The following is a 23,989-nucleotide window of genomic DNA, read 5'->3' on the forward strand; positions in this document are numbered from 1 at the left end:
TGATGAGATTTCAAAAAACTTAAAATACACCGAAGAATGCCACAAAATCCATCATTTTATGAAATGCAAAAAAATCCATCAGCATTTGAATACCATCAGATTTTAATGGATTTTAAACAATCCCAATTGAATACTATCGGATTTTAAAGCATAATTTAAAATCGCAATTGAATACCACCAGATTTTGTAGCATAATTTGAAATGCCAATTCAATACCTCAAGATTTTAATGGATTTCAAACAATCCCAATCGAATACCCTCGGATTTCATGAATGCAAAAAAATGCTTTAAAATCTCAATCCAATACACCCCTCTTAATTTGTTCGCTCATTTTAAATTCAAATACTAAATATCTTTCAAAGAAAAGATATTACAAATGAAACAAAAATTTAATTTATGTACGGAGACATATTATTTGATAAAATATGATTTTAACAAAATTGAGTTCTCAACCAGTAAGAGGAAACACACTAACAAAGTTATACTCTTTGCTAAAAAACGAAACCCGGTTCAGTTAAATATCTAAAATATCAAAATTTGATTATCATCTTATATTTTTTATTTTATTTAATAAGTATTATTATTATACTATTGTAAAAAGATTTTCTTATTAATTAAAATTTATGATATAACAATTATATTACGAATAGAATTACATCACCAACAAATTATTCATTTAAATTTATAAACCTCAAACAATTTAATTATAAAAAAAATCTATAAAACTTTATAGAATTCAAAACGAATATATTATTACTCAAATTCATATTAATACAAAATTTAATCTGCACTTATGTTATTCATGAAGACGAAGAAGATACTGTGCAAACGCAAATTCCGTGAGATAAAACCACTACAACTATACTATCAGAACAATTGTCCATTTTGCAACGACATATAATAAAAATCTGAAACAAGATATATTATCAAAAGAATTTGATGATAAATTAATTTTAAATTGAAGTTATTATGTTAAGAACTATGTTAAACTTCCAAATTAATTAGGATTTTGTAATTGACGATTATTCCACACAAAGATTACATCACCAACAAAATATTTGTTTTCTTTTTCAAAACTCAAACAATTTATTTACAAAAAAATTATATAAAATCCATATTATGTTTTAGAATTGAAATAATAAAGAGTTCATATTAATATTATTAATCAGTTAAACTATATTAATTAAAATAAAAGCGCCGAAATAAAAGATATTATCCAAAACACTGATAAATTTTTTATTTTAAATCAATTTTATATAGCTTCTAAGTTGTGCTAGATTTTATATTAATTTGTTAAACAACTGTCAAAACAACCATCACTATTAGAGCTTTAATTGCCAGTGTTACACATAACAAGCACTTTCTCCGTCACAACATTTGTTTACATACGGTTTGGGTTAAGAAATATGTATAAAGTAGTATGAAAAAAAAAGTGAGTGAAGTGACGTGATGCGTTGATTTTTAATATACAAAAAGAAGATAATGAAGTAAAAATAGTGTAAAAAGTGGAAACTTATTGACTGTTGGTAAGTTTTACTATCTCTATTTTTTATTATCTGACGCTTTGATTTTTGACACGTACTTTTAAATGTTTTGACTGGATAGTTAATTTTGTTTTTTGATTATTTTTTTGTGAACTAAAAATCGGTTCATCCTATAAAAGAAGGGTAACATTACTTGTATAAAATTTTAAAATTGATTCCGGAAGAAAAAACAGTAATGATTGAAGCAATGTACACGCTAAAACTTTAAGTCTTTAACACGGCCTGGTTGACTTTTCCACGACCCAACAACAGTCAATATGTCTGTCTCCTTACAAACAAGCCGGGAAATGAACGAAAATTCATCTTTTTTGACCAAAAAAATAAGTAAACACAAGGAAAATGGAAAAAGTCAGAAACAATGGCAGAAATTTACAACAAATAACATGAACTTGGACATGGACAGAGACATGCAATCTTCTTTTTAGAAGTGCATTGAACTTGAGCTCCAGCGGTTCACAACTTTCTGTGTCTTCAACATATCTCTGTCCGTATCTGCATATATTAGTCATACATAACTCAGTTCATCGTATCCGATTCAAGTTATCTGTATTGACGCTTGCAGTATTAATTGATGTTCAGTTTTGACATACAGCATTAAAAGATACGTACAGTATAATCCAATGAATCGGGAGGAGTGAACAAACGTAACACGCAGCTAGCAAAGCCGTTAGTTGATGAATGGATATATCATACCACGAGAAGATCCGTTTGAATGATTAAGCTAGCCGTGGTCGACGTCGTTTTGTTGTTTTTCTTTGATTGTTCAACTACCTCTACGTGTGTATATTCCATGCACATTGCCAAATCTTTTGTGTTTATTCTTTACTCTCGCTTTAGTCTGTGCCGCAACTACCAGAAGATACTCACCTTGTATTAAAATGGCACAAGCGATGTGTTCACTCTTTCCATTTATACACTCATCCACCTATGTATTTGTTAAAGCTGTATTAAAGTAAAATTTGAATCGAGCCGAGTCGAGTTTTCGTCTCCTCCTACAAACTCATTATAAAATTATCAAAGATGAGATGAGATGATACGAAGCGATGCGATATATGTACATTCTAACCAAAATTTGTGCACGCCTTGTCCTTATTTTAACGAGCCGAGACGAGTTTGTACTCGCTTCATGATGAATCGAGTTTTAGATCAGTTTTCAGGCGAGCCGAAACGAGTTTGTACTCTCTTCATGATGAGTGAGTTTTGGACGAATTTTTAGGCGAGACAAAACGTAACAAGCCGAACCAACTCATCTGTTTGACCAGCTCTAACTCTGATACCTCATCACAAAAACGAGCCAACTACTACTCAATTAAGCTCGGGAGGAAGTTTGTGAACACTCTAATTATTCAAGTGTCTACTAGTACTAATCACTATTATTATATGGAAATGGTATTGGAGTAAATTAGTAATTATGAAGAGGTAGTTGCGATTGAAATAAGCTAGTGATAATTATAAAGGCCACGAATACAGAGTGGAAGAGGTCCTCCACTTGTTTGGCTAAAGTCGTGGATTCATTCAGTGTTCGGCCATTTGGCCACTTGTTTCTGATCATCCCATCCCGTTTCAGTATATAATTACACTTCTCAATCTTTTCAACAGATCGCGTGGATACATTCTGACATTTATACATGCACACAATCAACATATTATTATCTTGATAACATTCGGCAGTTGAACCATAATATCGAAACTGCAAAATATCCAAGAAAGAAAATAATGAATTATTATTTGTTTTCAAATACTAGGCGAAGCTCAAGTAGAAATCAGATATGCTGAATTATCAAGAAACATCGATCGAGTTCTACGGTACCAACGGCTGCAATATTTTTAACTTCAGTTAGAGTTCTTTTTGGTCCCGATCGACAGGTATCAGCAGCCGCTAATTTGTTTTTTTTTTTTAATAATTTAAAGGGGGCATGATTACTACTCCATAATTGCATGGATACATTGCACGCATGTTGTCCGATAGAATTACAACTCGCAAGGTAGGAAAGTTCGTGATTTAAAAATTCAGATTATATAGGATAGTTTTACTTCAAATCAATTCAGATTAACTTTAAATAGGCGAGTGAGTATCATCGATCCAAATTATACTAATTCAAAAATTATTTATAATCATTCGACAGTATACGGAATTCAAAAATCAAAATAATGATCCTGATCCGAATATCTCACGATAAGATATTCAAACCATTATTTATTTGTTATATTATGTAAATATTATATTAAGTTAGTTTATTTTAAATTTAATAGTATTTTAATTTAGTTATTTTATTAGTATTATTAAATACTCCCGAAGGGAGGATAATTTGTGATTATGCCTCGTGAATCAGAGCATGTCGCTTAAGTGTGGTTTAGCTTGATTGACGTAGTTTGCACGCTATTACGTGAACTCGTTAGTTTACCCGGTGGGCATCGAAGGTAGCGGCTGCGGTTCCTACGTTAAAGAAAAAAAATACTCCCTCCATCTCTTTTTAGTTGTCACATTTCTATTTTTATTGGTCAAATTGACTAATCTTTGACAAAAGATTATAAATCACTCTTTCATTATTTTAAAAACTGAAAATTACATTTTAAAGTAGATAAAAAATTATTTCCAGTGACATTTTTCTTTTATTTTATCAATTGATAAAATATTAATAAATTTCAGTCAAATTTTGGTTAATTTGACCGATACAAAACCAAATATGACAACTAATAAAAAAAACGGAGAGAGTATAAGAAAATTAACTGATTTAAAATATAACTAGTATTGATGATAAAATTTTAGAATATATGACATAAAATAAAGAACACATGCTCAGCAATGTTGCAAGTTAACCGCCTGACTTGTAATGGTGTATTTTTATCGAATTTTTCGTGACATGTGTTCATGACATACAATAATAATCAATTATTAATAAAATGAGAGATATGTGGCTTAAATTTCACTAATAATGATGACTTTTTATATATGAAAAATCTTCATAAAAATTGTTATTATTATATTAACACATAAAAAGACCCAATTTTTTTTTACAAATATCTAAGAAAATACAAATACATATTCATCGTTATGATCGTATTAAAAATAAATATATGAACGTTAAATCACAAGGAAATCGTGAAAAATTTTATTTTCGCCCCGCCGCAATAAATTTTTGATAAAATGAGTCAGAGCATGCAACGGTAATATAACTAGGTCCTAACTGAACCTCTTTTCCTTCCTGTATGAAACTATAATATTCTCACAAAATGGGTTGTCAACCAAAAACATCATAGACACGAATGGCTAGAATCAATGGATCTCTTCCTTTCCATTTTACCTGTAATGACGCTGCTTTACTCTGTCTCTGTCACCCTTGATATTATTTTTTCGTCTTTTTAGAATTATGCACTACCTACATTTTTTAATACCTCCTTGATATTTATTATTCCTTCTTATTGCACCACTTGTGCTGATAAATAAACATTTCAAGTACAAGCATCGCCTTTTCATTCTCCAAATTGAGGGAGGGGGGCCTTCCTCGTAATATTCAAACCCAATATGTCTTTAGCTAACGAACACTTCTTTTATGAATATTCTTATAGAGTTAAGTTCTATGGAGTACAAAAAAAATTGGAGTATTGGAGTACAAAGTTTGATAAAATGTAATCTAGTCATCTAAATTTCAATTTTTTTTGTCCAATAATATTTGTAAATATATGACAACCTGCACATTATGTTCTGCAACATAAATATCATGATCAAATGGTAGAATAATTACTTTTATAAATCATAGGACTCTATGTTCTGCAATATAACTAATAAGCAGAACAATAATCTTAATACTTGTTAAAGTTGAAAGATATTAATGATTAATTGACAATTATGTGCAAGACAACTTATAATTGATAAATTATATCAAAATTTGGATAATCAAAGATATTATAAGGATCAAACTAAAAAATTATGATTTGTACTCCAATACTCCAATGTTTTTATGTACTCCATAGAACTTAACTCTATTCTTATATATTAATATTAATATTATAACAGCAGAGACGAATAAATGTAGGGAGGAAAATTGTCCACTTTCTAAGTACGGTTTTATAGTATTTCTTAGTATATCTTATACCGCAAAAAGCTTCCATCATATTCATCCTTATATGTTCGGCCCGTCTTATATGGGAAATATATGTATTATTTCAAAAAAAGAAAAGAAAAAGAGTTCGTATATATATAATAATTTTATTATTAGATATTAAGAATTATTTAACACTTATTATTTATAAAAATAAATTACTTATTTCTGTAAAAATACTTATTTATATATGTTTAAAATTCCTAACAAGTAAGGAGTCCAATATATTATTTTCAGTTTTTATACAGAAGAAAAGTTCGCATGAATTTGTGAACGTAGGGGTCATACCTACTGTGCTTTTTACCCATGATTAGGTGCATTGCATCAACTTCAACTCAAAAGCAGCTGCCCCCATTCTGTTTTCTTTCACCAATTGGGAATAAATGTCTTGAATTTTGTCCTTGTTCAGCTTCAACACCTTTTCTTATCGAGCTTTTCATACATTTTCCTAAACACTAGAAACTTCAAAAGTCAGTTGAATTTGAGCGTATCATTATTGAGTTTCAAAAATAAATTCGAATTCTCGTCCCTTTTAAATACTCCTTCCGTCTCTTTTTAGTTGTCACATTTCTATTTGTATTGATCAAATTGACTAATTTTTGACCAAAAATTATAAGTCATTCTTTCATTATTTTAAAAAACTGAAAATTACATTTTAAAATAGATTAAAAGTTATTTCCGGTGATATATATATTTTTATTTTATCAATTGATAAATATTTATAAATTTCGTTCAAATTTTGATCAATTTAATTAAAATAAAACCAAATGTGACAACTAAAAAGGGAGGGACGGAGAGTGTACTAAATTAGCATCGGTCCGATTATTTCTTGAATTTCGAAAACATACATGAAGATATGACATAAAAAAAAAAAACATACATGAAGCCATCCTAATTTACCAATGTTTATAACATTTTTCTTTGACTAAAATATGTTCCAAGTAGAATTATACTCCCTCCGTCTCAATTTATAGGTATCTTTTGGAAAAAAATTTTGTCTCAAAATACTTGTCCCTCTCTTCTTCAATACAAATTTATCTCTATATTAATTATGACTTTTTTTGAAACTCAACATTATTCTCCTTTCTCAATACACTAAATCCCTATATTTATTGTGATTTTTATTGAAACTCAACTCTTTTCTCCCTTATCAATGTACAAATCAATGATACACGAGATAAAAGAGTATCAAACCAACTATTTTCTTAATATGCGTGTTTATTCCAAAATGGACCTATAAATTGAGACGGAGGGAGTAATACAATGTAAATTATGTAAGTGCGTCGGATCTTGATTTAGGAGCTGGCTCCGCAGCTTACGATCAAGTTGCGAAACAGGGTACTAGTAATATCGGTTGTAATTACGCTGTCCTGGAATAGTACAAGAATACTAGCTGTCGATTACCATGCTTTTGTTAGATCTCAAATTCAGTAAACCTAAATTCAAGTACATTTCGTCGGTGAAAGCGCATTAATCGAGATTACTTGCTAAGAGCAAGTCGAAGAGTGTCCTAGTGAAAGCCCTAAATATAATATAAAATATTATGTCCTAGTGACTTAGGACATGTTTTACCAAATTGAACTCCAACAATGTGCCTTATTCTCACAATATTTATAATATTTTATTATTAAAAACCCTCTTTCATCATTAAAGCATAACATAAAAGTAGAGAGAGAAAGAGAGTGTTCATGAGAATTTATAATAAAAAATAGGATAGGGCAAGGAGAGATGTGCCCTAAAAATAGGGCTTGAGGAGTTTGTCCTAGTGATATAAGGCATCACTAGGACACTGTTGGATTAAGTTTTTTCATCAATTGCCCTAAATTATAACTTAGGACATGATATAGGGCATCTCTTGGACTTGCTCTAAAGTTGCCTAATTAAAGTATTTAAAAGCTTCTTAACTTTTACTTATAGGAGTACCATTTCATTTGTACCTACGATGAGTCCGTGAGCTTAATTTAGAGGCAAGTAGACTGTATTGAGATTAATTTTGTTACTCGGGGCTCGAAATCCAGCTACGTCGTCTTTTAAATGAGCTTTGCACAAGTAATGAATGATGTAATTATATATGTCCGAGACCATAATACATTATTCCAACTGCTTTCTTAAACAGTGGGATTAGGCTGTTAAAGTTTGATTATTTGTATAGTTAGAGTGAAGTCAATTAAACTTCTCCGATCCAAATTTCCACGTAGCTCACTAAGAAATTCAAGAAAAAGGTGAGAGAAATTTCTGTCAGCTCCTTTAATTTGGAAGAAATTTTTGTCTTACAAAATATAGATGATTGTTTAGTTTTTTAGTTAAAACATTATTTCCTGCTTTTAAAGTAATAAAAACAATTTTCAGAAATTATTTGATATTGTTATTATAAACAATCTTCTGTTCTAAAATAAATGCAATTTTGACTTGCTGCTTATTTTTTTTTGACGAAATATTCAATAAAATACTGAAAATTAGCAGGACTTTTCGTATGTTATTAAACTGTTTGGGGAAAGAAGTAGAAAATCTGAAATAAAAACTACACAAACGGGTAAAAGGAAAATTAGAAGTCGATTTTTTATCAAAAAAAGTCGAAGTGACGGCCAAATAGGTACTTATTACAGAAAAATGGCTATTGATTTTATATTTCAAGTAACGTTTACCATCATTTTTCTAGGGGGAAAAAAATACATCCTAAACATGTTTAGTTGTATATATGACGTTTAATTTAATTTAAAAAAATATTTATTATTCAGGGTGAAAATTATTTATATGTGAAAAGTAATTTTAATTAATATATTTGGATAATACGACTTATAGCATCTCCTTATGTCCCAACAGATTCCGTACATTTTTTTGGCACATATTTTGTGACTGTTGTAAAATATAGTTTCATCATTTTATTTTTGAAATTTTCTCTAAATAAAAATTTGACGTTTAAATTTTTGTTCAAAAAAAATTAAAAAATGAAAATTAGACAAAAAAATTTATGTGGACGAATTAGCAAACTAAACTGCTTAAGTACGAGCACGATCGGATAGCTCAGTGGTTAAGGGTTTATCCTCTGTCGTCCCAGATCATGGGTTCGACTCTGGCTCACCCCGAGAATATCTTCGAACAGATACTCACTTTGTAAGGCTATAAGCCATATTAGTCAAAAACTGCTTAAGTACTCACATAGACAAATATATATATACAAGTCAAGTTGCAATGATAAACTTCTTGTTTTCCCCTCTAAACAAAAGGTTTCCAGATGCAATGATAAACTTCATTCTCGGCAACATTTGTTAAAACTTGTGATGTATTCTAATTCGAAACAGAGGTCGGTAGTTGGGTGATAGTATAATATTCGTAACCTAACGATTAGCCCGCTTAATCACTCCCCTAATTGAGTAAAGCATAGATTATTGCATATTTTAGTCATGAGAAGAATCGAAGACCGGACCAGATTCATCGTAGACTTGGAGTCCTTTATATTTTAGTACCAAGTTGGATTCTGGTCCATAATTACGACATTGGAAAGCCTCGTACAAATGTTACCACTTTTTCGGTTTTTTCAATCTCATGATATACTTTATTAAATTTCTACTTCTACGAATCTGACAAAAAAAATATTTACATCTACATTGAGTGATTTATAAATTTATGTTTTGTACATATAAAAAAACGTTAATATTTCAACACAAAAAAAAGAGTCCAGTTAAAGACAAAATAATGTATATAGCACGTAACAGTGAAATTGCCAAAACACCTCAATTTGAGGTTATTAAGACGGACAGGCAAGTGGGCGCTTACTGTGGTCTGTGCCTCTATGGGGTCATTTACTTCCTCCAAATGACCATTTAGTTTTTCTTTTCCCAAGCATTTTAATGTCAATATGTTTGAAAGAAATATTTGATAGCTTTTAATTTTTATACAGAATATGGATTTTATATTTTCTTATGAAATAAGAAAATTATAGATATATTGTTTATAAATATATCTTCTAATCACTTTAACAAACATAAAAAGAAAATAGTTCATATAAACTAAAACGGGAGTTTTGAGTTACGCCAGCACTCTAATCATATTTTGTTATTGCATGCAGCCTTGGCGTATAATTTGAGATTCGTAATTAATCTGTTGATATACTAATTTAAGATTTATCATGAATTTTTTCGGTAAATCGTGAATTTTAGTCAAGTTTGAGCAATTTATATGTTAATAATCTTTTTTTTCTCAGAAATTAATTATTATTTTTTCAATAAATCAGAGATCTTGAGATTAAGGGGCCAATACGTACACATGTACGAGAAATGATGTGGAATTACACAAAAGATTATATGGCTATTTGGATAAGTTTAAAAAAAATGATTTTTTGTTTAAAATAAAGAAGTGAGAAGTAAATAAATTAAAATAAAAAAGTAAAAAATAAATAAGTTAATAAAATGTTTGGAAAACAAGTACAATATCGAAGAGAATAACTAACATTCTCAACTTTTAAAAATTGCTTCTACTTATTTATAAAAACAGGTCAAGAAATGCAAAAGTAATCGGAAACAGCTCCTGCTTGCTAAAACTGCCTCCTGCCAGGGAACTTTCATAAAGATCTACCGGCTTCTTTGACCGATGCTTGTTCATGGCCATTACACACGCATTTAGACTTTGTAAACTAGGTCCAGACAGATGTTCTCAATATTCTGAGAGGATTTTGTACTCTAATTATACTGTATCTAAGTAGTAAATTTGTCTGCAGAAGAAATTGGCAAAAACAATACGAACTCCCTGGAAACGCTTCTAGAAAGGTGTCTGCAATTACTTAGTTGCGGAGCTAGCAATTTTTTGCAGGTAACGAGACTAAAGACCCGAATGATTCATCTTGTGGTTAAACAAATTCTTAAACAAATATAGAAATAGATTAAAAAAAAAAAAACAACTTTCATGTTATTTCTCAGGGTTCCTGAACATATCACTGTTGCCGGTTCATGTTCAATCCTGGGTGATGACTTGGTGTTATAACCTGTTTTAAACAAAACCGGGATCAAAATACAACCACTATTCAATGGAATCACAAAAAGCTTCAAGATCTTTTAAACTTGATCTGCATGTGGTTTTACTACTTGTTGCCCTGGCCAAATAAAAGAGATGCTAGACTTGTTCTCCATCCAAACACAGTAGAGGGTTCGTTCCTAATGAGAGAAGGTAGCCCTGCACTAAAATTGTGAACAATTGATGTCTCTTGCTTGATGCTTGTTTCTGCCGATGATGCTCTACACAATATTAATAAACAAATAAGCATGGCATTTAGAAGAATTCCCTGCTTAACTTTGCCAATGATTATACATAGAATATTATGACCTTACTTCATCGCTCCCAGATAATTATCTCAAGTAATTTTTGGGTATCGGGAAAGAGGAAGTTAATACTTCAGGGTAGACCCATCACAAGGGAAATTATTGTAACTGTACATTAAACTTTAAAATAAAATACTCCCTCTGTTTTTTTTTATATGACACTTTTGACTTGGGCACGTATCTTTAGGTGGGTTGACCGGATAGTAAAAATTACTCCCTCCGTCCCCCTGAGTTGTATACATTGGGGGACGGGGACGCGGCACGGACTTTAATGCTCCTGTAAAGTGTAGTTGTGTAATTTATTTTTAAAATTTTCTTTTTCTGAATTAAAGTTTGGATGTTATATTTTTATTCAGAAAAAGAAAATCTCAAAAATAAGTTACGGAACTATATTTTATAAGAGCATTGAAATGCGTGTCGAGCAGTTGAAAAGAAACGTATACAATTAAATGGGACAGAGGGAGTATTATTTTTAATTAATTTTTTTTGCGAATTAAAATTTTGATTGCATATTTTTATTCAGAAAAAGAAAATTTTAAAAATAATACTTTTAACTATCCAGTCAAAGCACTTAAAAGTGTGTCAAAAAGTCAAACGTCATATATTAAAAAAACAGAGGGAGTAATCATCTTATGACTAATTAATATATACAGACTTCCTCCGTAAATGTCAAATTCAAAGTGAAACTAAAACTACGAAGTGAGAGGTATGAGTACGTAGTTAGCCTTAAAGTTGCAACTTCCTCTGCTCGTTATATCATGCACTACTATGGTCTGAATTTACGTAAACCGAATTAACTAACATCTTATATATATCTTAATCAGTTCACTTGCAAATAATACTTGCTTTTCGTTCTCTTAAACTCATAGTTTGTCATGCATGTCACCTGCCACCTATCGTTAATACTACAAAGTGGTCATTATCCTCTCATGAACATGACATATTCGATACGTTTTTTCTGTGTGGCTATGAATCAGCAGTAATTCACACTAGCATCCCCATCCACATCACTTGAAGCCACAGCTAAATGAAACTACATCTAAGCAGCATGCCTAAAATAAAATATCAAGATAGACAACTGCACAGATTTACCCCCAAGAAAAAGAGAAACAGTGAAATGCAACACCGAGTTATGCTAGAGTTAACAATATTATTACCAAGACAGCGACGAAGGTTATTTTCGCCTTAGAAAAGTTTTCAATACACTTCTAATATGTAGTACACAACCAGAAACAAAAAGACGTGTGGAAAGATCTAAAAAAATTTCCCCTGGATGACAACTAGAGAACCAGGAATTTAATTTAGAGAGATTCAAAAAACATATTCAGGTAAACATAAATAAATTGTGTCAAATTTAAATTTAATCAAAACGACAATATATTAAAATTTTGAAAAAACACAAATTAATAAGACTTTGAAGAAAACTTATTATGAAAAACTCGATATAAAAACATAAACAACACAAAAAAATACGATAACAAGATAAATTCTGAAAAAACAATAACATATCAATGTAACAAACTAACAAAAGACCCCAAATATAATCCACAAATGCACATTTTAACCATCGTTTGATCAGATTTATAATTTTCAATGTAATGACCCTCTTTCGTACAACTTGTATTAGCAACAATTCTTACATATCACTTCTGTGATTATAATTGATTCCCATAAGACTTGGTAATGCTGTAGAGAGATTAAAAATTATCCTCTATAGTAAAGAATATCAATGTTGTTATTTGAATATTTCAATCCAGAGATTTATTAAGATTCTTAAACATGAGATTTACTTCCATTCTTATGTACCCAAAGTAATTTTATTTAATTTATAATCTTTATCATTCTCATTCTTGGTATTTTCCTGAATTCTCGGCCCTGGTATTAATTACTCCTATACTCAAAATTAAATTAATGAACAATGTTGTCTTTAAGATTACCATTCATGTAATGTATGGATGAAACATCTATGAAGTAGGAATAACTGTGCAATTAATTCTACTAAAAAAAACAACCATACATATGGATACAGTTACAGAATACCATGTACAAAGAGATCAAATGAATGCACGAAACTAAGAAAGAGTGAATAACACGTACACTGGAGGTAGTGGTGCCTCATATGCAAACGTAGACATGCCCTGGCGTTGTTTGTGCTTGGGATTTGCTGTGCATAACACATATACACGACCTCGACGTTTGACTGTTCTACAGAACTCGCACATCTTCTTAACCGATGACCTTACCTTCATAATTACTATTACAATGAAACAGAGTGATCACTTAGGTGTTATGTAGGTAACAGATATTTAAATACTTGTTTACAGATACTATATCATTTGCCCAATCTAGTCGATATATAGTCAATTCCATCCTTCCAGATGGTAAATGGCAAATGAGTTATCCCACATAAAAAAATAATGTGGGTAACAGATATTTAGATAAACAATAAGCCACGTGCCCAGTCAAAGAAAACTGAGCAACAAATGTTGGTGACGTCGGTCATAACCAGAAATATGTAGCGACAAATATTTCAGTGTAACATCAACTACAAAAAGGAACATTATCCTGTGATCGTGTTTAGTAAGAATAAAACAGTGGGTAAATGTAGAGGAATTAAACTGTTATGCAGACATAAAACACCTTATGTATATATACTAATTTATCTACCCATTCTGGTCCATATGTATAGTCAATTTCTATCTTTCCAAATGGTAAATGGCATGTGAAACTCCAGCTTTTTCCAAATACTTGTGTCTAATACAGAATTTGCAATTTTCTTTACAGGATCAAAATCACTAATGAACATTCTTTAGCATCAGCCCTTATTAGATGATACAGGGCCATTCCCTTCACCTGTAATCTTTTTAGCACATCTAGTTTTGAATTTTTTGGTTATAGAAACAACCTTGGGAGTTGGGACCTAAGATGTGTATAGTAATATTTATATGCAAGGGGAGCAATCTTGGGACCACGAGACCCAGTCTGATTGGAAGGATTGGAATGAAACATATTGACAGATTTAAAGCTGAAAGAATGGAGGTAAGGGAAAAGGGTGAAAACTGAGAGGGTGAAATCTTTATATGCTGAGACTTGTGAATAAGTAAAAGAAGAAATGAGCCATTCATCTCCAAATTTGTAGGAATTAGGATTGAGCGTTTGTCTAGCTCAAGCTTAAAGTCATTTCCGACTTAAAGTTAAATAGTGTTTATTTGGGTAAAAGTCGGAAAATGACTCAAAAAATTAAAAATTCTTCAGAAACAGACTTAAAACCAGAAGTTATTAGGAGATACTTCTTTGAACAACTTAGTTTATTTTTGTGATTGTATATGATAAGAATTAATATCATTATTGAAATGAATAACCTGTTAGATTTATTTTTATTATTACATATCTAATGACTCATACGCTACCCATAATAAAAAAATACCCAAACAAACAATTTTTTACTTTGAACTTATCACTTTGAGCTGGTTTAGGTCATAATTCATTATTTTAAGTGTAACCACACTGGCTCTAAGTTAAGTCATAGAAATGAAATGTAGGAACAAAAATTATAAATGTTTACGTACACAATATTAACAATCATAAATTTGTCATATAATAATATTTATATGCATGGCAAACAATATTGGGACCATAAGGCTTTGTCTGATTGGAAAGATAAGAAGGATTAGAATGGAATCAACAGTTTAAAGGTAAAATAATGGAGGTAAGTGTTATGTGGCAGGGGTGGATAGCTTGAATATAAGCGAGCCAAATAACTCCATATCATATTATTGTGAAGTTATGGCTGGCATAGATGCTTAAGAAGTTGATCTTGGGGTTGCGCGGCATGGAATACTCTCGCTTGAACTGCGGTCGCAGATTACAATTTGCGTCGAAAGTCTTCCTATCATTGAGGTGGTCGGCTGGCGTGGCAGGGGACATTGTAAAGTTGTAGAGTGCGTGTCAACCAAAGTCCCAAATCATAAAAGATTTGTGTTGAATATAAGCGGCCAAACAACTTCGTTAGTTTGAGGCCTTTTGAGAGTAGCCCAAAAACAAATCCGTGCAGACTTGGTTAAGGACAAAGCGCACAATGTCATACTAATGTGGAATTAACGGATGTTGTGTGGCCCAACAGGTAAGAGGGAACAATGAGATCCAACACAAATGAGATTGATTATCTTATTGTTTCCAGTTGCTAAAAATAACCATCATACCCAAAAGTTGTTATATTTGACAAGTTTCACCAAAAACTTGTTACTTTTATCATTTCTTCACATTTAATACCCTGGACTATTAAAATCCGAAAGCGCCCTCGGGACAAATTCCATCTCACCCCGCCCCTAAATTAATCGAGGCTATACAGTACCTGGCTTACGAGTAGGCAAAGCAAATATAGCAACCTGAAATTTGATACTTGGACCAAATATGTGTGAAATGCAACAAGATTACTGCATAGATTCCCTATTCTGTTACACAATTTTAAACAGCAACAAACCTACCGCTATTGAATTTCATCGCAACTAAGAGGCCGTTCGAATAGCAAATAACCTAAAAATTAACTTAGAAATGTGTGTAATCGTACACCAAAATTGAATAAATCCTCTAATTAAACATATATACTTGATAAATTCAAATATAAATTAGTTATCAAGGCAATATACGCACGAATATATAGATACATGTCCGTGTATCAAGCTTGAGATGGAGAGACTTGCCTGATTGTTGCCGGAGATTGTACGTCGACTGATATCGCAAAGAGGCGAGGGCTTACCCGGAGATTAATCAAGTGACATCGAGCATAAGCCCACAGGCATGTTAATGCTAGATGGGCCTGGGATGCACGGCTCCAATTGTTACGTCCAAACTGTGAGATGGGCCTTTGGGAATATTAAGAATAATCCTTCTGAACTCGGAGAACCACTGCGATGGTGTTTCTTTGTATTTAGTTATTACTCCATCTGTTCCGGTGATTAATATTTGCACGTATTTTGAGTCTGTTATAAAATATAATTTTTTAATATTTTTTAATTTATTTTTTGAATAAAAGTTTAGACATCAAATTTTATTCAGAAAAAATTTTAAAAAAACATCACGGAACTATATATTAAAGATATCTTAAAAAGAGTGCCAAAAAATAATGTTAAAAATCGAATGGGACGGAAAGAGTATGAATTTATGGAACGGTTTTTCTATGGTGTGCCCATGACACATGCTAAGTACGGAGATTTTTATATTTAGATCATTTTGATTGGTTTTTACTTCTTAATAATGATGGACCCTTGTAAATACACTAACCACACGGATCAAAATGATTCAAATTCAAAAATTTCCGCACTTAGCATGTGTGTACCTTTTATGCAATAAAGTTCTTTGGAGTGCTCGTTTCGGTGGGGAGTCTTAGAGTCTTCATTATTTAAAATTGAATATCTAACCCGTGGTTTCAATTTTAATCTTTTTTGTTCTATAATATCTTTAAATATCCAACAAGTTAAAGATTATATTATACAACGTAACCAATATGTAGAACAATTAATTTTATAAATCGTAGGACATATTAAACATACTAAAATACGGACTCCAAGAAACTTAACTCTAAATGTATGAATATCGAGAATAATTTTTCCGCCTCAAATATTTGTAAATATTTTATTTTTAATATTCTACTATTAGCAACTGAATAATAATATATTTATATTAAAATATGTTTATCGTACAGCACGGCTTTATTTATTACATGAAATTGGATTTCATTTAAAATCTTGTTTTCATCAAATGACATGTATGCATAAAAAAGAAGCAGGATTCGGATTTCATTGAAATCCAGGACATTAAAATATTAGTATTAAATTTAGAATTTAAAATAACATCTTAAATCATGTAATTTGAATTTAAAATTTGTACTGAAATACATGTTTTCAAAATTTATCAGGAATAATTCTTGATGTACATAGTTATCAAACAATTAAAAAGACAGGAAGTCGTCATGCGTCCCTTCTCCTTTTGTTTGAGAGTAATCGGCAAACAAAATTAAACAAGTGAACAAACAAAGACAGAATGATTGTCTGTAAATAAAATACATAGACACATGCCCTCTGCCGGCACAGCTCAGATATGTATAACGTTAACAAGTGGGTCTTGTTGAATCGGTCATGGATTGGAAGTACAGAATGAAACCCATGTCCTACTTGACTGCATGCTCTGTTGCTCTGCGTTGAATGCTTAAATTTCTATTATTAATACCTTTCATTTCCGTTAAATAAAAGCTCTTTGGCTAACAGTAATAATGCTCATTCATCAACCGAACCAACCATACTTGAATTAACTACTCTTATAACATGATCTGTAAAGAGAAAGATAAAGTGAAAAATAATGTAGACAGCTCTTTGGGTAACAGTAATCATGCTAATAATTTACTAAACATCTTAATTTCGCAAATCTAAGCGTCATCAAGCTCTCTTATAGTCTAATAATAACAAAGCAATCACTTGTAGAATTGAAGGGAAGTTGGTAAAGTAAACATTACAAACTAAACCTTCTTAATCTTATATTCCGAAGCCTATTTACACAATTTGCATGTAATAGTTAATACCGAGACCCTGTTGAGCGGGATATACTGGTATGTTTGATTTCGTACTTCCCTTTGAACGTAGAAAGCACTAGGCCGATATTTAATAGGAATAGGCAGTGCGGTTAACAACACGGTCTCGGAGAATACCGTTGTACAGAGCCATCCTGTTAGCCGACAATTCCCTCGGCACTTTATAATCACTACTCTTTAAATTTTTGTCCTTGCGGTTGTTTTTATCTGCAAATCTTTTTCTAAATTCTTCACCGTTACCAATTGGATCGATTACATCCTCCGCAAAGTGCACTTTCTTCTTCTTTCGCTCCCTTTTCTTGTTATCTAAATCAACATAAACATAATCAGTACAATCATTGAACCCGTTAGCATAAACTACCCGAAAAAACAAAGTCAAAAATGTAGAATTGTATTAGCGTGACATGTCATTTTTACACTGATTATAGAGTTTGTAGGCTAAAATAGTTTGACGTAGAATTTAATCTTTATACGACTTATATGCCTTACAAATGAATATTTGTTATAATATTTTTCAGACGAGCGACCTGAAAAGATGCAGATCGTTAAAAGAGTGAAGAAATAGCACCTGAAGAGATGCAGGATTTTGGGAGGTAATTAATGGAGAATTTCTGAAGGCGTAAAGCAAGAACAATCACGGTGCCTGAGACGGCCATAGCTGTCGCCAACACCACCGTAGCAGCAGTATTTGAACTCAATATCGATGAGGCCATCCTAATAATAACAAAGGAAAAAAATGAAGAAGAAACAGCTAAGTAAAGAAGGCTTTGTCAGTGTGAAGAAATGGGTAGGTTTTGTAGTATATACAAGTATAAATGATCAGGGTAAAAGAGTATGGTGTTTGCAGTGGAAGTTAATGAAGGAAACAGCATTATACTTTTAGCAGGGGATTATCAATTTGCAATTGCATTATTACTATATACAATTTTTTTGAATAGTAAGGTCACTGGTGGAAAAGAAGAGATTTTAATTGAATTTTTGACTCAAAAACAATCAATGAGGGATTAGTTGTGGGGGGTGTGAAAGGGAGAAAAATAACAGATTAATGCAAATGACTAGTTGAAATAGGCAAAAGGGGAAGAGAGGGGTCAGGGTGGTAGGTGATCAAAGAGTGCATAGTCCATGTGTCATTGCCTTTTTATATGATTATAGAGTGGACCCTCGTTCAATAAGTATTAATCGGGGATTCTTTTATAAATCGGATATTTTTAGAACACTACTGTACAATAAAATAAGAACCATAGAATTTGGAAAAGAAAAGATGAGTAGCCCTGGATTCAAATTTTGTTATTCAAATACATAGAGTGGTGCTGCATGTACAGTATGTTGCACTGCAGCAAAATTATTCCAATAGCCTATTCACAACAATACACAGAAGATTGAACGAAATTTACTGGTAATTATGCAGTCTTTGAATATGATTAGTCGATGACGTCTACCAACTACTGAGATGACTTGACAACTAGTTTAATTAGGCCGAGAATTTGGAAAATTCCATTATGTTGTGAGAATTGGAGGATAGTAATCAATTCTGGAGCCAAGAATATCAGCTTTGGTATCTGGGAAATGTTGCATTTCAGGTAACTGTGTCACCTCTCCAGTTGATGCAACTCCAACTGGGTAGCAGAGCAAATGTCCAGGCAAATCCTGGTCCAGGGTGTCACTAGCGTAGAGGTCCCAGTACTTTTCTGAAAGTTTGTTTACTTTCCGGATGCAATCCAAACTTTCTGGATGAGTAAAACAGTTATCAAGCAGTCCGAGGTGCTCGTACCATAATGCCATCCTAAAGCCATGGATATCTCCCCGGGCTGGCTGCTCGGTGGCCAGGTGGTGCGGCTGGTAGCCTCCCATTGCAATTTCTGAGTCCCTGGCACCATCCATTGACCTCTGATTTATATTTGCTGACCCAATTATTATGTACTCATCATCAACTGAAAGAGTGAAGTAGTTTATTGTCAGATAAGTAAACATCACATCCACATGTAAAAAATATTGAGGTAATGACTAGTAACTGAAAGATGATTGATATTTACAAAGAAGTTACCTATCATCATCTTAGAATGGACATAGATCATGAATCTTCTGGCTTGCTGAGCTTTACTGTAATCAGTATCATTGCCTGGTTTCTCAGAAGGTAAATATTCTCCATCTTTCTTGGTTTCTCTGTTCCCCAGGCAAAAAAAGGTCAGATAATCTTTTGGATTAGCTTCAAGACCTTTGGCTTGAAGGGCTTGAACTATATCAGTGTACATCATCTCCATGGTCCTCTTTTGCCAGTTCAGAATATCTTGAACAGATGGGCTCTCAGGCACACCCTCCGGCCACATTGGCATAACAACATACACTGTGAATCGCTCCCCTTTCTCAATTTTACTAACAATTTTCAGCGACAATTCTTTGGGAATCAAGTGTAAAGCACCAACATCTTCGTCTTTGATGTCCTTTGAGTTCCAAGAGAAAGAACTCCCAAGGAAATACTGATTTTCAATGTATATGAAATTTTTTGCTCGACGAATTGCATGGATATAGGCATCCTGAATGCTTCGGTCAATGATGTTATCTTTACCACTAATCAGACCTGCTCTGGCTGCAGCTTCAGGAGCATCAGGAAATCCAAAAGCAGCTCCACCATCAATGGATCGGAACAGTTGTACATGCCATCTTTCGTCGTCATGTGGGAACATTACTGCAGACGGTGGTATAATAATCTTTTCAAGTTCTCTCAACTGAACTAGAATCTCCCTTCCTCCTTGTTTCCTCCATCTCTGCTCAAAATTATAGAGCACGTCCCAAGCAATCGGCCCTTCAAGTTTGCTGTGAATATCATGCCAGGGCTCCCTCGGGCCACCTTTTTTTATAGAAGCACCCTCAAAGTTAGGCTGATGAAAATCATCATGGTGGGCAGTGCCTAAAGTTCTGAAAATGCTGTGAAAAGGAGTATCATATCTCCCATCACAAAGATCAATACCACCGACAAAACTCACAATCCTTCTTCTCTTTTCATCTCCATTAGGCATTTTACTGTCAACAACAACAATCTTTTGGTGATGAGTAAACATGGCAGAGATTGCCAAGTCTTGAATAATGCTCCGTCCATCATCTGGATTACGTGGACACAGAACACAGTTAACTTCAGTGTTATGGAAGTACATTCCTGTATCCTCATCATGAGTTGCCATCAATCCGTCCTGCTTTAGTAATTTCACAGAAGTTCTGTCATCCCAAACAAGCAATAGAACCCTCACACCTTCATTGGCCTTTTTTATGAGAAGCTGGCCTAGGGTCATGTCTCCACCACGCTTTGGCCTTCTTGAGTCCCTTATCAGGGTGGTTTCAGTATAAACAGACCATCCTGTGATGTAAATTAAGTGTTTTGCATCTGAAATAGCATCAAATATATCTTCCCAGCATCGGTGTGGCTCATAATACCTTCCCCCAGACAGAGGAATTTTTGGGATAAAGTTGTCTGGAATATGGGCATCTTGGTAAAGCGACACTCTACATCCATGTCTCTGAGTGAAAAATGTGAAAGGTACACCTGGATGTTTTGTACTTGTTATTCCTCGAGACCAGGTACATTCTCTAGTAACATGAAAGTAATGCAGTTTTACATGGATTTTAGAATGTCCATGTATTGGTTTATGATCTTTATCATCAAGGATCTCGAGCCACCTGTCAACTTCATTCCCTCCTAGAAGTTCCTGAACAGGCAAATAAGCTCTCCCAATAATTTCCGCCCCTATGGGATTATCTTCTTTGATAGTGAATATAACATTGGAAGCCATATGGGCACAGTACAAGTGAAATGATTCATTCCACCGCGGATTGGAGTGATCGTCTTTTAATAGCCTGGTGCGACCAACTCTGGCTTTCTCCAAGTCTATAGTTGCATAAAGACGGCAAGCAGTCCTATCAAAACCCACAACTTTCTCCACGTCTTGCTTCAGCTGCATCAGAAGTCCATGGAGGAGAATATAAGAGAAAGCTTAAGCAAATGAAACAGCAATCAGCAGTTGTGTTACTTGGACAATGTCTTAAGTTAAAGGCCTAGGTTATTTCAATTTGCTAGTGCTGATTTGTGTCACAATATAGTATTTTACCATATGCTCCTATTAGAAATTCATTTGATAAGTTCTACTTGTGTTTTGTATCGCATGAATTAGGCTACACAATAAATTTTGCACTAGAGTATGAATTGGTAAACAAACTACACAGACAGAACATAACTTGTAGAACGACGACGTGCCATGGCAGAAATGACACAGAAGGATTGGGACATCTCTATCAAAACAAGTTAAGAATAATAAACAAAGATCCGAAGATTACAAACAAACTGGCAAAAGCCTTGCAGAAAGTGAAAATAATTTGCTTCATAAGACTCTGCTTAATTTAAAGCAAGTTCCAAAATCCAAGGCAGAAACCTGGCAGTTTATATGGCATGTCTGTTGAAATATAGCATCAGATCCATTTGAGACCTTCCTCTAACATCTTAAGGTTTAGATTGACCGGTTCTCAACATAATATCAATGCTCAGTTCCGCATTAGGACAAAGGGTAATTAGTTTTGCAACAAGGGTAAACAGTGGATAGACTTTTGTCTTTGTACTAGCATGTTGATTGAATGATTGTGATACTAGTATACTACCACTCTGCTAAGAAAACCAGCCTTTCATGCATCAAACAATAAGCTAAGGCTAAGCAATCTTCAGATATCTACATTTAAGCACATAGTCATACAAATGAATAGGCTAAAAGAGGAAGCGGCAGGGACAAATTAGTACCTTATGCAAGAATTTGCGGCCAAAACCAGCATGGAGCTTGTCGACCTCGTAGATCGTTGCATGAATGGTTCCGTGTAGCAGGACTTGCGCCATTCTAGAATCAGACCTCCGCTGATAAACTTAGATGATCACCTTCTTAAGTTACTAAACTTAATATATATATATTTAACAATGAAGTAGTTTAGTTCTGTCCAGACAGAGATGTATGACCCGAGAAGAATATAACAACGATCAGGACAACTTAAACAACTATTTATACATGTCTGCATATACAAGCATTATTAACAAAATGTGAACTGGTGGTGGTGGCTTCTAACTTGTATATTCATATGAATATATAAACAAGGCACTAGGCTACTAAGTACCGGGTGGTCCCGATTACAGGCGAACAAGTCTTGCGTATATGATAGAAACTCAAAAATTTAATACTCAGATTTTGTAAATTCATTTATAAACAAATTCACAAAACATGCAAGTTAAGATCATGATTAAAGAAATCGGAAATTGAAACTAATCAGTTGAACCTACCAATTCAGAATTTTTTTCAATAAATTGGGAATTTTTAATCGAATTGAACTTTAATCAGTAAATTGATCAAATATTTGTTAAGAATTAGTTGAAGATTAATCGAGCATGTTTAGAACAGACCCTTCAAGTTGACGGCTGCCCTGGGAAGTACTTGAGAAATTACAAGAGATTACACTTTAGTGGTTGAGTTTGGAACGTATTGACTGAGCCATAGAAGGCACATGCAAGGTCATTCTTTATTGGAGTTGGGCAACAAAGGTTCTAGATTAAGCTTGATTTCTACCCAATGAAAAGTCTCCTTTTCCTAAACAACTCTGCTTCAACCTGCTAATCGTGTTTTCAGTAGATAATTTTGCGTACACATGAGCTGGAACTATTCGATTAGGTAATTTGGGTAGCTTCTGATATTAGAAATTTCAAGGGCCAGCTAACAAAGTCTATCTCTAATCACCTAAAGTGGAGTTTGTTTATCCTATTACTGAGAAACGTTTTCAAAATGCAGACTTAATATATTGCTTAAGACACGAAAAGGTGACTAAAAGTACTGTTATTAATCTGATAATCTCGTAGTCATTATGAATCATGATCAACTCAATTCAACTACTGGTCAAGAAATACAGAGCAGCCACAACATATTTCTTGTTATATCGTGTTTGTGTTTGTACAGAGTTGGAAAAGTCGGGAAATGTGGCAATCGGATGATATAAATATGTTATAATATTTGTTATTTATCATGTATCTTTTAGATTTAACTAGTTTTATTATGAAAATAAATTTATGATCGAATTGTGTAGTTAAACAAATTTTTTATTTAACAGCTGAATAAATTCTTAATAGTTAAGTCCATCAAATGACTAATTAAAAATTAGGCCGAACATATATATTTTAATGAGAATGTTAAAAATATTTTTTACATGTTATAATTTAAAAAAACCTATATATCCAAATATAAACCAACTATTCAACCTTTTAATATTTCGTTATTAACACGTTATAGGTTAAAGAGACCTGTACCGATCGATCATATATACTAACCTAATTTTTAATATTTTGATTTAAAAAATATATTATAACATGTTATAAATTAAAGAGGTCCGTAGGTCGAATATTAACCGACTCACCAAATTTAATGA

General features: G+C 32.7%; 2 protein-coding genes and 1 long non-coding RNA gene across 3 annotated transcripts; all 3 read right to left on the reverse strand.

Moving 5' to 3' along the window:
- Positions 1–10,526: 10,526 nt before the first annotated feature.
- On the reverse strand, positions 10,527–15,811 carry LOC108216210 (uncharacterized). The gene is made up of 3 exons (XR_001806058.2): positions 15,666–15,811; positions 13,060–13,216; positions 10,527–10,878 (listed from the first exon to the last, which is right to left on the reverse strand). It is a non-coding gene; the product is annotated as an uncharacterized LOC108216210 (long non-coding RNA).
- A 1,807-nt stretch (positions 15,812–17,618) lies between these two features.
- Positions 17,619–18,261, reverse strand: LOC108217986 (uncharacterized). The gene is made up of 2 exons (XM_064092175.1): positions 18,117–18,261; positions 17,619–17,905 (listed from the first exon to the last, which is right to left on the reverse strand). The coding sequence occupies exons 1-2, from the start codon at positions 18,259–18,261 to the stop codon at positions 17,619–17,621; spliced, it is 432 nt and encodes a 143-aa protein (XP_063948245.1).
- Positions 18,262–18,794: 533 nt separating this feature from the next.
- On the reverse strand, positions 18,795–22,636 carry LOC108216258 (phospholipase D alpha 1). The gene is made up of 3 exons (XM_017388967.2): positions 22,329–22,636; positions 19,593–21,495; positions 18,795–19,479 (listed from the first exon to the last, which is right to left on the reverse strand). Exons 1-3 carry the CDS (start codon positions 22,419–22,421, stop codon positions 19,046–19,048), a joined length of 2,430 nt encoding a protein of 809 aa, XP_017244456.1. The 5' UTR covers positions 22,422–22,636; the 3' UTR covers positions 18,795–19,045.
- Between the last annotated feature and the right edge of the window lie 1,353 nt (positions 22,637–23,989).

This window comes from Daucus carota, chromosome 4, assembly GCF_001625215.2.
Source record: "Daucus carota subsp. sativus chromosome 4, DH1 v3.0, whole genome shotgun sequence".
NCBI lineage: Eukaryota > Viridiplantae > Streptophyta > Magnoliopsida > Apiales > Apiaceae > Daucus > Daucus carota.